Source organism: Erpetoichthys calabaricus, chromosome 6 (assembly GCF_900747795.2).
Source record: "Erpetoichthys calabaricus chromosome 6, fErpCal1.3, whole genome shotgun sequence".
Classification (NCBI taxonomy): domain Eukaryota; kingdom Metazoa; phylum Chordata; class Cladistia; order Polypteriformes; family Polypteridae; genus Erpetoichthys; species Erpetoichthys calabaricus.
The window spans coordinates 217448169-217462523 of record NC_041399.2 but is presented as its reverse complement, the minus strand read 5'-3'; the positions used below and the strand labels follow the sequence as shown (position 1 = coordinate 217462523).

Genomic DNA, 14355 nt, shown 5'->3' with positions numbered 1-14355 from the left:
GACATCCCTGCTGCAATTGGAGTCAAGTGCCATGTGACACGTTTACTCAAAGGTGGCCCTCCGCACACCATGTCACTCTGGACAATCCTGTCAGCCATTTATCAGATGACCCCAGCAGTGACTTTAGCATGTAAAGGAGGGATCGAGAGAGCGGCAGGCAATGTTCCCATGGGCCCTTTCAGAGATTCAAGACAATTAGCCGGAGACGCCTTTGCTGATCTCCTCAGACAATCCAACGCAACCAGAAAGAATTCAAAACAACAACTTCTGTTAGTGTCCGGGGCTGTCTGGTGACTAAACGTGACCCCAGACAAGCCAGTTGACCCACTGAGCTGGGACCACCCTGTACTTGGGATGGCCTGGACTGACAAAGCTCAAAATATTTCATTTCAACCAAACTGGGACAAACTTTCAATGTGGGGACGGCTGAGAAGAAGCGGTGGGGACTTCAGGAATACAGAATAACATTAAACCTAAAATTAGAATGAAGAGGAGGTGACACAGGGACTCGGGTGAAGCGACTGTAAAGAAACTCAAATCAGACAAAGCGCAACTCGGGAAGAAGTTAAGAAAGCAAAAGACGACCAGGAGAGGCTCCATCACAGTTGTACAAGGAAGAAAATGGCCAAGCAGTTAGTGAAATGCATTAACAACAGAGGAGAACCAGGGTCAGGCTACATTCAGAGTGGTCAGAACCCTGCTCCCACAGCACTGGCACGGACCTTCAAACTGGGAGAAGCTCAAGAGACGAGGGTTCAGGGTGCAGCACGGGGAAATCTGGCTTGGCACAAGAAACGGCTTCTCTGAAAAGGGCCTCCGAGGTCAGTGCCGGGCCACCGCTCTCGTCAATTTGCATAAATAACTACCGTAAAGAGACATCGTCATCCGGGGGTCTTAGAGAACGCCGAGTCTGTTAGTCAGCAGGAAGGGCACAAGAGACGGATACGCAAGCAGCCACATTCAGCGTTGAGAACTTCCTGCTCAAAGAGTCTTTGTGAACCCCTCGCGCAGGCTGCCCATTCCGACCTACAAACAGCTGCCCACACGCCTGCCCCCAAATTCTTCAAGCCCACCTTCAAAGTCTCACCTGGAGCTACAAACATGAAGGCGTGTGCCCGGGACATAAAAACGGGGGGGCCCTCACTTAGGAGACGTGCAGCAGGGGCTCAGACTTTAACAACCCAAAGTATGTGAAAAGTCCACCATGTCAATGGATTGACACCCCCTGGAAAACGCAGAGCAAATCGGGATCAGAACAGGCAAGCAGGAGATTATCCAACATGAGACACACAGCACCAGGAAGGTTTGATTTGATCCTTGATAAATGCTTCAGGTTTTGAATTTTTCTTTATTAATGACAATTGAAATTTCTTGCTTTGTCGGGACACGTTTTAGTGTATTAGCCACTCTGGTGCCAATCTGAACTTCTCTCGCTCCAAAGGATGAGACTCCTAACGCCATCTCTGGACATGCCAAGGCCTGGCACTGCACTGCCCGCCGCCTCCAGTACGTTTAGCGTTGGTCGACTTGCTACTACTACAGACACACAGCCGCTCTGCCATTCTCTTTCAGTAGAGTTTAATTAGCTAAGGAGAGACAGTTTTAGCTTTGGGCAGGACCAGGGTCCTCGAGGTTTGGGGAAGGCGACCGTCATGTAACAGAAACTGAAGGGAGAGGCGTCTGTCAATCGCACACCCGGCTGGCACTCATAACCATGAGGACAACGGAGGACAGCATGCCAGCTCGGGCAGATTTGTGGAGGGTGAAGCTTAATGTCAGTAAATGTAAAGTTGTAGACGTAGGAAGTGAAAATGTGACCTGAGCTGTGAAATTGAAATTACGCCTTATCAGAAGGACTTAGGAGTTGTGGTGGACTCTCAACTGCCAGCCAGTGTTTGGAAGACATTAAGGAGGCTGGCAGAATGTCAGGTTATATAGCGCCTTGACGTGTGCAGTAAAAGTCACAGGAGGGTCTGCTGAATCTTTAGAACGCACTGGTGAGACCTCATCTGGAGTCCTGGGTGCAGTTTATGTCTCCATAAAGACACAGCAGCACTAGAGAAGGTCCAGAGCTACAGGGGAGGAGTTATGAGGAAAGATTAGAAGAGCTGAGCCTTCCCAGTGATGAAGAGGAGATGAAGGGAATTAGTCCAGTGGATCGAGATGGTGACTTCATAAAATGAGGTCATCGAGAAAACGGGGTGTAAATCCTAAAATATTTGTGAAGGGTGAATTTCACACAAACATTAGGAAGTTTTCTTCACACAGACCCACAGAGAGGAGGGTGGACAGTTGGACCTGAGGGACCTTCACAACTCCACTTGATGTTACTTAAGTGGAGAGGACCGGCGAGCTTTGTTGGGCCGTGTGCTCACTATCTAAATGTTAGAACGTCCTAATTAAACAAGTCAGCGGAGCGCTTCACCTGTCCCATCCCATGTTGAGATACGCGCTGCTGAAGACGTCTTAACCGGCTAAATTTGGTTCCCAGTGCAATCGGCCAGCATGCCGGAGCTGATCAGTCCGTGCCGTACATTCATTGAGCAGCCAGCTCGTGACCACTGGCGCCCCCTGCAGCACCGCAGCCTCACTGTCCCTGGGATCGAGCCGCTGCACCAGACGTGACTGCCAGCCTCAGCGTTGGCAGCCAGTCCAAGCGCAGTGAATGTCATCAATGGCGTCACTTGCACCTTCCACATATCGTTCCAGTAGTTTTTACAGTTCACTGGCATTGTAATAATTCTTTGCATTTACATAGCGCTTTCTCACTACTCAAAGCGCTCAGCAATTGCAGGTTAAGGGCCTTGGGGCCCAACAGAGCAGAGTCCCTTTTGGCATCTTACGGGATTTTTATTTTTATTTTATTGTGTAAAATGAGCAGAGTTGCAAAAATTGCGATGCTATTTGCATGAAAAAAAAAAATGTGTTCTATTAAAATGTCACTTTTTCTTTGTGAATTGTGACGTTTTCTTTTAAAGTGCAGCAAAAAAGTATTTGGCGTCCGGGGGTGGCAATTGAAGGGTTAAGCCTCAGATGGCACAGAGGAGAGCCAGTGGACAGATCTGAAGAACGTCAGCAAACAGAGATGGAGGGCATGGCGCCGCAGCTGGATGCACGTTGAGAGTCGTAAGCCGCACTGTGGACACTTTCACCTTCAGAGCACACGATATTTTGGAAAAACTACAAGAATAGGAAATAAAGACATACTTATAACTGGCTCATCACAACTAATTGTTATGTGCCCACAAACCTGGCAACGTGTTAATACCACAAAGAGCAAGAAAGAGGAGAGGAGTGTGAGGACACGGGTCAATGTAGCGAAAACTGGGCACGTGGGGGGCACTGCTCATCCAGATAACAGAGCCGCCCCATCACACTTGGCAGATGCACCCGCAAGGGGCCCAAAGCCGCGTTAGCGGACATCTCACAGTGCTGACCGGCCATTTTGAGAACGCTGGCACATCTGGAGCTCTCGTGTCACCGTGGCGGTCTGCAGACGTTCCAAACCATGAGACCTCCATCCACACCTGTGCTGCTCTCTCAAGGGCTCGAGACTCTGGTTTGTTTCTGAAAGCTGAAACGTGCCGAGCTTCCCGACAGGCATACCAACCTTTTACACATCTGACAACACATCATGTCCTTCTGCAGGGCGACGTGGACGGGCTTCCCACACAGAAGGCAGGCCAGGCTGTCATCGGTCTGCTGGTAGCAGTTGTCACACAGTAAGGAGTTGTGGTGCCACTGGGGGCTGCTCCGCGTGCCACATTGCTCGCACACTCTGCACTTCTGTGGGAAATGAAAACAAAGTGGCACGCTGTTAGACAGTAGCCCTCGTCGAACACTAAGCCCTCTGTTCTGCCACCCTGCACCCCCCAGCCCCCACACTTCTGACTTCATTCTTTATTACGAGACAAAGAGGGGGCTCATTAAGATTTGCCACTCGTTTTCGCTGGAGTTCTAAGCGAAGCGTGAATTTCCGATTAACTGCTAAAGACAAGCGATCCTATGAAGGCTCAGAGAGAGAGAGAGACCCCAATTCAAGGGCAGGGCAAGCTGGTGAGACGAGAGCTGAAGAACACGGCAGCCCACCCACACAACCCACATACACTGTCACTCCAGCCGACACAGTGTCCCCATCGGTCAGCCAAGCCAACATGACCGTCATTACTGAGCAGTGGGCTTCTCTTCTCCCACCTGTATGATGCAGTGGATAACCTTGCAATACTTTCAAGGCTTTAGCCATCCTAACTGATTCACGTCATTAACAACAGCGACCGTGAAAACTCACACGCGGGACACCCTTCGGCTTTTTGCCTTGCATGAAAGCCCACCAGGTTGGTTCTCAGTCCTCCCTGCCTTCCCGATTCCTATTTTTCCAGCCCATCCTATCGTGTCATCTGCTGCTCCGTGTCGATCCTTGGAGCAGACCAGGACTTGAGCTGCACTGCTTATATCCATAAAGGGTCAGGTGCCCTGACCAGCTGCCCAACATTCGCACACCTCCTGCGGGAATCCACAAGCTACGAACTGACCGTCTGCCACGCACGTCGACAGAGCAAATCGCTGAACGGCCAGGTGACTCACTTTACATCTCCAACCATTGGTGGGTATGGAGTCCATCACAGGCTGCAAGCAGAACGTGTGGTAGCCCTTGTCACACGTGTCACACACTAGCATCTTGCTGTCTTCTCCTGGGTTTCTGAAACAAAAGGAACATGTGACACGCCTAAGCAGCTGGCACAGTTTGGAAGAGGACAAGCAGCAGCCGCCGCCAAGCATATTCACCTCGGCCTATCAAGCTGCTACAAAGGGGTAAGTCAGTCCTAGGGCTCCCCACATTCCGCAAGGGTCACTGCTCAGTTTATCACGAGAGGGGCGGCCGTGACACACAATCACCCAATGCCCTCAGTGTCGAGGCACAGATAACTAGCCACTAACGCATGACCTTTTGGGGCCAAAGACATCCGAGGAGGTGGCCTCAACTTACCTGCACGTCTGGCAGATCTTACAGTCGGGGCACTGCCATCCTGCCCGCTTCAAAGGGGTCACTGCAATATCCAAACATAACCCATGGTAATGCTGCCCACAGCTGGTGCAGAAGAGCTGGTCCAGCAGGTCACCTGCACTGTCACAGACAGCACAGTTGGCTCCCTCGCGTGCTGTTGAAGGAAGGACGGGAAAGAAAACACAAGCGTTACGACAGTAAAGTGGCACTGCTAAAAAAAAAAAAAAAAAAAAAAAAAAACCGAGGCACCCGGTGAGCTGGCACACCAAGGCCTGAGCAAAGCGGGACTCGCCTTTATCGACAGCCTGCTCAATGTGCTCCGGGCAGAGAAGACAGTGGCTCTGAATGTCCTGAAAGGTTCCTGCTGCGGCCGCACATGGATAGTGGTACCAGCGATGGCAGATCTCTTCACAGCATCTGATGGTGGCTCCAAGGCGCTTGCAGTATGTACAGTGCTGTGAAGGGGAGCACAATGAGCACAGAGCGGGGGTCCTTACCAACACCCCCCACCAGCCGAGTCCCTAACGTCACTTCAACGTTAAGAAATGGAGAGCACAGCACTGTTGACAGTGTGACCCAACACCCCGATCCAGCGGCAGCGGCATCACCAAATTAAGTCGGGTGGCAACATCTCAGTCCCCCAAGAATGCCGCGTCCATCGTCTCTAACCCTCCGGAGCAGGCAGCGCCAGTGGAGCTCTGCTTGACGCTTTGCCTTTTCCTGTGTAAATCTGAAAGTAGCGTCATGGCAGCTCTTACCTTTGTGCTCCCTGAGTCGACTGCTTTGTCCACATTACGCAAAACTTCCTGCTGCTGGCAGACTCCATGTGACCAGATGGCACAAGACTGGTGGGCCCAGCAGTGTCCTGTGCATGAAGGAAGAAGGACAAGGATGCCAAAACTGTATAGAAATAGGAACAAAAAGGAGAAGGCGGCGGGCCACCACGCCACTCACGGGTCACCCGCTTGCTCTCAGGACAAACCACCAAGGCTCTCCTTACCCGAGGACTCCAACAAGAGTGAGACGTCAATGTCATCTGGGAGGCCGACCTGGCCGAACTCTTCTAAAAAAAGGCCGGTCTGCTCGTCAAAAGGTGTCTCGGTGCTCAGCACAGTGCTGTGGACAGCAAGGGGCACAACGTTACAGTCGGTCACACGCTTAGCGTACACGGGGACGGAGAGAAGACGGCGCTCGCTTGGACTCCACCCCAACTCCCAGAAGCCCCAGCACACCACAGCATCCTTCACAAGTCCCACCCGGCGTGCTCCCCTAACTCACAAAGCAGAGCAGGCAGCAGCCAATCACAGGGCGCTGGCGGAACAATGCACGGCTGCCTGGACGCCGGCCAAGAGAGCACTTGGCGCACATGACATCATCAAATCCCAATTGATTTGAAGGAACGAATTGGGTACACTCATTCACCACGAGGCAGAAATGTCATCAGCATGGCACCCTGCCAGCTTGGCTGCACCCTGAATGACCTAAAGTGGCCAGCCATGAAGGTGCCCAAGTTTTACTCACCGGCAGGCGCAACACAAGGTGGCCAACCAAAAAAGGCACGCCTTACCTGCGCTCACCCAAACAGAAGGGCGCCCGCCCACGGCTCGCACTTACTTGCTCTGCTCCTTCACTCTGCATCGGAGGCTGCCGTCGCCATCTTCATCCTTCTGCTGCCCTGTCCCCCTCCTGGGCCGGGTGCCCTCTGCGTAACCAGGAGTGGGGCCGAAGCGTTTCAGTTCTCCCTGACCCAGAAGACTCCGCTCACCACAGTAGCAGAAGGCACAGAGCGGCTCGCTGCCAACAGTTGAGGCATACAAATTAAAAGGGGCTAGGGCAAAGGCACGAGTGCCACCACACAGATATCACTGTCAGTCATTCCATGCCAGTCTAGTGAGCCCCCTCTCGAAGCCCCTCAGGAGGCAGACTGGAGTCACTCTGCGACCTCCCCTCCCCCACTTTCTAAATTAATGACACCTCCCCGCTGCAAGCTGCCAGGGGGCTGTGAGGCCTGGCAGGACTCATTTATCCTGCTGTCTGTTTCCCAGCATGCTTTGCTCCGTCATTCACATCCTCCAACCCCCCCTCACCCCCCTTGCCGACTCTGACTCAGCACAAGCCCGGCTCTCCTACCTGCTTCTCATTTCTTCGCCGGCAGGCTCAAGTGGCAGAGGCGGCAGAGGCTCCTCCTTGGTCCTCTCGGCACATGGGCTGGGCATTCTGTCCACAGGCTGCGTTTGTGTGTCTGGAAGGGGAAGGAAGGGGATTAGCGGCCGGCCGGGCACTCCACTGCATTCCGTCTCCTCTTTACCCTTCGGATCACTTCGCAAACCACACAAAATGTGCCAAAGTAGGCAGCCCAACAAAAGCAAGGAGCCCACCAACGTCCAGGCAGCCAATCACGATAACCAAAACTCCTCTCCGAGAGCGTGGCAAACGTACACGTGTGTCTGTACGAGCGAGTGGAGACAGTACCCAGATACGTGCGCCATTAGCGTCTGACCAAACGAATGGGTACTTGACCGTGTGCTCATTCCCACAAACACATAACTGCGCGGGGCAGGTGAGAGAGGAAAGACAATAAGCACAACCTGAAGAAGATGGCACACAGGTGGGCACCACTGCCGGATGTGCTTGCGAGTGCCTTTAGCTCAGTAGGCAAAGCCAACTGTATTTTAGTACGAGGCTGGCGATGACTGAAAGGCCTCATGGGTTCAGAGGTGCACCGACCTTCACGGCAGATGGCAGGCTTAAGACAGATCGAACGACGGTCAATAGACAGGACCAGGTGGCTATGCGGGAAACCCAGCGGTCAGCCAGGCAGCATTAAAAAACGGCACACAGACCGCTCAGTGGGCTCTCTGCCATCTCTTCTCCCAATGGCGTCTCATCCGTGTTAGGAGCTGGGAGGCAGCATGCGGGCGCATGGAAGGGCAAATACCCACAACAGGAGGGCCAGAGATGCCAGCCCCTGCCAGCGTCCTTTGAGACCCCACTTCCACTTTTAGCCGTTGTCACCATCCTATACCAATACAGACAAGCGCAGTCAACTGGTACAGCCAAGATGGACTGTCATCGACACAGCGGCCTGCACAATGTCAAAGATGACACCGAGAATGCTGGGACGCTGGTGGCTTACAAGTGTGGAGCACAGAGAGCCAAGGGGTCAGTCAGACGGTCGTCACGACCCCAGCAGCAGGCACAGGGCAGAACATGACAAGAACAGGTGGGACAAGGCTCTTGACATTTTGGAGCCCGCGGTGTGACCACCAGACACGAGGTGGGGGGGATGTGACCCCCGGCAGGAGCGCAGACCCCACTGAAGCTTGTAACGCTTCGCTGACATATCTGCCTCCTAACTACACGTGCAGCCAGGTCTGTGTGCCAGACAAAGGGATGCCTCAGCAAGACGGGCATCCTAACACACACAGGGAATGTGGCAGGAGGAGATGGCGACTCCTCGGGATTTTTAATGTGTGGCAATCGCTCTTTAAACTCTCGCCCAACTAAATAATCGTCACCGACAACACAGCCGATGAGCAGCACTCGCTCACGCACACACACACCTGGTCGCAGGTGGCATGCTTGTGCCACGTGTGGAGCGGCCAGCACCTCGACACAACAAACTCGGGAAGATGCCAAAGTCCATGCCCACTGCTGAGGGCTGCGAATGGACAGACGCCGTCGTCCTCCCTCAGTCCACCTGTCACCCGACTTGCCTGCTGGCTCCAGCACGGGGTCTGCTTCTGCTGGTCCCACGCTGTCCATGCTGTCTTCATCGTCCAGAGCCGCCTTGCCTCGACTGCGACACCTGTGCCCAAAAAATAAAGCAAAAATCGAGGTTACTCCGAGTGTCACGTCATCAAGACCCCTCACCTCAAGCCTCCATCATTATGACTCTGGCATGGCGGACCCAACTGTAAAGAAACAAGCTACACACTGGCACGGCTGCCCTCTCAATGGAGGAGTCGGCCGCAGACAAGTGAGGGCACGGGCACAACAAACGGCCTGAACACCGAGAGCCAGGGCCTGGGAGACTCTTTTAAGGGTCACCTCGTGGGGGGCATCCTGCTTCAGGTTAGCACACCAGTGCAAGTGCCAGCTACAGTTCACAAGGTGGGATGCTCAGTCAACTTTTATAGGGCCCACCCACATTATCTGACATTGGCCAATAGCGAGCCGGCAGCTCCGGGCAGACTGCACACCACCGTCTGAAACCATGGCAACCACGAGGCTGACGGCAATGCCACAAGCCGCACCCCAAGTCTCATTGGACAGACAAATGTCAGTCGGGGTACCAACAGGAAACGGAATCTGGGGAATGGCCACCTCCTTACTGCCAGCCTCAGACTGGCACCAGCATGGTGAGAATGACTGCATGCCAGGGCCTCACAACTCTCTGCTAGTCTGTAAATGAGACTCTTCATCAGAAGAGGCTGAAAGCGGCTCCATTTCACCTCAGCACCCGCCTGCTGGTGACATGTGACACGTGACAGGCTGCCACTTAAAGCCACTGGGCAGGAGATTTACTTGCTGTGCTTCTCCTAACTTGTCTTAAAAACAAGCCTGCACTCCTCCTTTGTCTAACCAGGTATGCCACCGCAACACTGTGCCAGTTGGAATCACCAAACTCACACGTCTGACTTTTAAATACGCGTTTACAGACGGCGGTGACAATCACTTTGTAAGCCTTTAGAATTTTCTGGATCTTTGCCCAAGTCTCGGTAACTGACAATGACAGGCCAATTACACAACTGGCACAGAAAACTGAATGTCTTGTTAAAATTAAAAAAATAAATAAAACAAAAACACCCAGGTGTGGCCGTGTGCCCTGGCCGCTTGGCACCACAGAGATCAGCGGAGGCTGCCAATCAAAGCCTCTCTGCGTGCCATACAGGTGTCAAGGACAGGAGCGGTCTATTCACGCACGATTTCGGTGGCAATGACCTGTAAGGCACTGGGGTTCATTTGGACTCGAGCGCTCACTCAGACTCTCCTTTTCAAAGCCACAGAGCCATCTTGACATGTGGTTGTCTCTCAAAGCTACCCGAGGCACCACAAGCTTGTCTGTGCCCGCCCACCCGCACCCGCGCCATCGCATTCTGGTCTCGCTGCTACTTTCCAATATGGCCGTGGTAATTTGGCAAACAAAAACCCGACGGGTCTTCAAAATGCTGTAGCTCTGGCATCGGCCCCCGCTAAGCACACCCCGACCTTCATGGACTCCAGAAGAAATCCAGAAAGTCCCCCAACGCTCCACTTGTCCTGTGACCGGGTGTCTCATCTCGCAGCAAACCAAACTCCAAACTCGTCAGGCCTCCTGCACTCAAGCCTCGCCTGCCCGACTCGGACCACCGTCTGCAGACGATTCAACTGCGTTCACTTTTGAGCAGGTGTCCACACGCGGCTCAACAATCTCGAGCTCGGTACTCGCCAGCTCCATCTCTGTGGGCGTCTGAGGCATTCAAGGGGGAGAGAAGAGGGACAAACGAAAGGAAGAAGAAGAAGAAGGACGACGACAGAGGTGAAAGAGGGCAGAGAAGTGGGGTGAGGCCGAGCGATGGCAGCGGGAGTTGGCGAGGCTCAGATGGGCAGAAGAGACCTGAGCCCGGGTTCAGACTGGGGAGCCCCGCCTATCGATTTGACGGACGTCTCTCTGCGCTGTAAGACCCAAGCTGGGTAAGCCGGGGAGACGTCCATTTTGAAAGGGACTCGCTTGGTTGATTTTTAAGGACAGTCTGACATTTTAATGGATGGATGGATGGATGGATGGATGGATGGATGGATGGATGGATGGATGGATGGATGGATGGATGGATGGATGGATGGATGGATGGATGGATTGATTGATTGATTGATTGATTGATTGATTGGTTTGTTTGTTTGTTTGTCTTTGATTTCCACTTGATGCCGTTTGGATGGATTCTTTCTTTCTTTCTTTCTTTTCTTTCTTTCACTGCGCTGTTTGCACTTTTCTTTGGATTTGAAATCTGAGCCTGGCCACCACTGCACGTTAAACCCCCCCCCATGTGTTATTGGTGGCAGCAGTTCAGCTCGGACCGCCACTGTCCTTTAATGAAATGTGCCACTAATAAGAAGCCGCTGCCCAAAAAGAATGCAAGTCTGCAGTTGGCGCACACGGCCGGCCACTCCTGTGCTTGTGGTCAGATGAGACCAAGATAAGAGTTTGTGGATGAGTGAGGGGGACAAATGTGACACGAGCCACAGAGCAAGAAACGTGGCAAGAGAAGCCGCATGAGTCACGATGGGCAGGAACAGAAGGAAGATATGGCGGGTGGAAAGTACAAGGACCAGAATGGTGGTCCCAACCACAAGGACACTCCGATGAACCCACAATGCTGGCCAGTCAAAGCTCGGAGCTCAGTCCGCTGAGAATTGGCGGGCACCCCAAACACGCTGGAGGCAAACGTGCTGAGCAGAACGGGCGTCGACAGCGGCATGAGCAGTGAGTCGGCTTCGGGGGGCTAAGGACTCGCGCCAACAGCGCCGTCCCTCCTTCTCCTGATTATTTCTTGCATTAAAGAATTTTTCATTTAAAAAAACAAAACCTCAGAGTTTCAGGACTTTGAAATAAAAATTTCAGGGTTGGATTTGAAGATTCCAGTAGAATTCGACGGCGTGGTGACATTCTGAGTGAGGACCACGTCACATCGAGTCACTTGTGGCCCACAAAATGACAAGCGTGGCTCTCCTTTGCAGTCTGTAAAGCTATGGCAGCGTAAAAATGAAGAAACTTCAAAGACAGACAGAACAGAAGAACAAAGGGTCCGGAATAAAGGAAAAAAATAAAGGGGAGCGGGGGGGTACAGACAAGCAGACATCCGGCGGATGACACAACTGGGGAGTCAAGACGAGCGCCACGCCCGCCGCTGCGTCAGGCTCCACACTGGACACCAAACCTCAATGTGAAGCGGTGGAGATGAGGAGAGACCTGCAAAGCTGACGAAGACCACGTGGTCACATGACCACACGCGCAGTGAGGACTAAAATGGAGACGAAGATCCATCAGGTACACAGGCCGAGCCAAGGAGGAGGAGGAGGAGGAGGAGACGATGGGCATCAAGGACCAGGGAGGAGGAAAAAACGCACGGAATTACAAAGGACGAAGCTGCCACCAGGCACAAGACAAACGGCCCCAGCGCCTCAGTGCGGGGAGAGCCCACCACAGGTGCTCGATGGTCCAGGAGGAGGTGGGGGGGCCAAACAAGTCCACTGAAAAGGAGACACCAAAGGCCATCGGCTCGCATGGTTCTTACGTTTGTACCTGTGAGGAAGTCAACATCTGCTAAGAGGCACAAGGAACAATCAATATGGGGACAGCAAAAGGGTTAGAGATGGCAGTGCCAGGAATAAAAAGCCCTCCAAATCACCTGGTCCAGGTCACCCATTCCCAGGAGCATAAAAGGGACATTTAACAACATTTGAGAACTAGGAAATGACACGTGTGGCATCGGGCACTGAGCAGCACTCCAAATGGTCATCGGCGTGCCCGCCCTTTGCCCACTCACGGCACTGTCCCGTCTGGCTTTGGGGGTGCAGTCTACAGGGGGTCCCTCATGCACTAAGCACCTGCCTGCTCTTCTTTGAGTGTGGCACAGCGCATTGCTCTCCTTGCCCAACTGCTCTTCATCAGCCTGGCAGCGATTGTCCCCTTGAACCAGATGGCCTGGGGTGTCCCTGTACAATGCAAGCTGGCTAAATAAAAGCCCAGTCGGCCAGGCTCAGGGGGGGGACCACCGCACAGGGGACGGACCCACAAATTAAAGGCCAGGCAGACGTCCGTTAAACCAGTTGGTTTCTGTTTTTTTTATAAACAGAAGTTTGTGGTGAAGGCCAAGAAAACCCGTCGGCCTGGGACTGAAGAGAGTGGTGACCGGTGGTGCTGGACAAGAGTGAGCAAGAGGCCTCACCCAGATGTGTCACCCAGCCGTGTGCCCAGAACGTCACAAACATGCAATGTCGTTACACACTGGAAATGCAACGGGCACCACCTCCCCGGTCACTTCCAGCTCCTTCATCGGCCAACGCTGCACTTTGCCATGACGTCGACAAGGCAAAGCGCGGGGAGAGGAGAGTACGGGCATCAGGAGGAGACCCCACTGCACACATGCAGGCGACTCCAAAGGGCCTCCAAACAGAACGGCGGGCCCACCATTCAAACGCTCGGCCGTTCCATCGTCGCTCACGATGGCGTCTTCTGGGATATTTCTGTAGAAATGCAGGCGTTTGGGACATTGTGAGCGTATGACTGGGTGGCAGTGGTGACAGCGGCGTCACTTGTTTCCGTTTCTGGATATTTACTGTTGCTCACTGCTGGTCGGTCATCGCAGACACCTACCAGAAACTCTCATGTCTGCATGAAAACGCGAGACCCCGTAACGTGTAAAAGACGCATTCTCATTGGGGTTCAGCGCTGCTAGACGTGTGGACCTCGGACCAAGCAGCGGGGGCTCCTCACAGGCGTGTCCTTCACTTTGAAATCAAGTACTGGTGGGCTGTCATCTCTCTCTGTCATATAATGGACCACTGCAGCCGGAAGTAATGCCCTTCTACCAGGCGGGGCGGCTGTACCCCCACTACCCTACGGCTAGGGGGGCAAACACTTTTACTTACTTCTAAAGCCTGCTGTCATATCTGCTGTACTACTGAGTCTTCCAAATAGAAAGAGAAAGACAGAAAGAGAGAAAAGAAAGACAGAAAGCTCACTCGCTCCACTGTTGATCTCAAATGTCACATGGCGGACTCGAGAGGTTAGGCAGCCATGACGGTTGTGACTCCGCAGCGTCCAAGCCTGAAGCTCACAAGTTCTGGGAGGTCAGAAGAAGAAGAACACATGCAGTTTACGATGAGACTGGCATCGGCCTTTAGGGCAACATGCCATTGAGATGGTGAGAGCTGAGCCGCCAGCGCAGCGTGCCACACGTCTGGACCAAGGCGGGGAGCCCACCTTGCAGCAGTAAGCCAGTTAAAGTTATCAGCGGCCATCGTTTTAACCTGAACCTCAGGACTTCCAACAAGGAGCAGCATGGTGATGAGGCAAAGCTGACTCCGACACAGAGAGCAGAGGATTGTGGGATGTGGCCAGCTTATTTATTTATTTTTTTATTTATTTATTTCTGAACGTTTGTAAGGGGGAGGTAAAACAAACGACGACTGAAGAGTCCGCTGATCAGAGCTGAATGGCAGCTGCTTGGCACTCGTGTGAAGACGAGGAGGACATGAAAATCTCTCCGAGAAATGAGAGTGACCGCAGGCCCGTGGCAGGGACACCTCGTAGATACCCAAGGTAGCCATTTGGATGCTAGGCCGTGCCCACCCAAAATCTTCTTCAG

The 14355-nt window shown here is 53.1% G+C and overlaps 1 protein-coding gene across 1 annotated transcript in view; it reads right to left on the bottom strand.

Annotated features, from left to right (window-relative positions):
• The window catches only part of kmt2ca (lysine (K)-specific methyltransferase 2Ca), an 85736-nt gene that overhangs the window by 44280 nt on the left and 27101 nt on the right, over nt 1-14355 (bottom strand). The window contains exons 3-10 of the mRNA XM_051929378.1: nt 8713-8813; nt 7136-7247; nt 6620-6799; nt 6006-6121; nt 5764-5870; nt 4988-5460; nt 4585-4699; nt 3611-3786 (exon numbers count right to left, since the gene is read on the bottom strand). Of these exons, the coding sequence (XP_051785338.1) occupies nt 3611-3786; nt 4585-4699; nt 4988-5460; nt 5764-5870; nt 6006-6121; nt 6620-6799; nt 7136-7247; nt 8713-8813 (1380 nt within the window). The remainder of the gene's footprint in view (nt 1-3610; nt 3787-4584; nt 4700-4987; nt 5461-5763; nt 5871-6005; nt 6122-6619; nt 6800-7135; nt 7248-8712; nt 8814-14355) is intronic.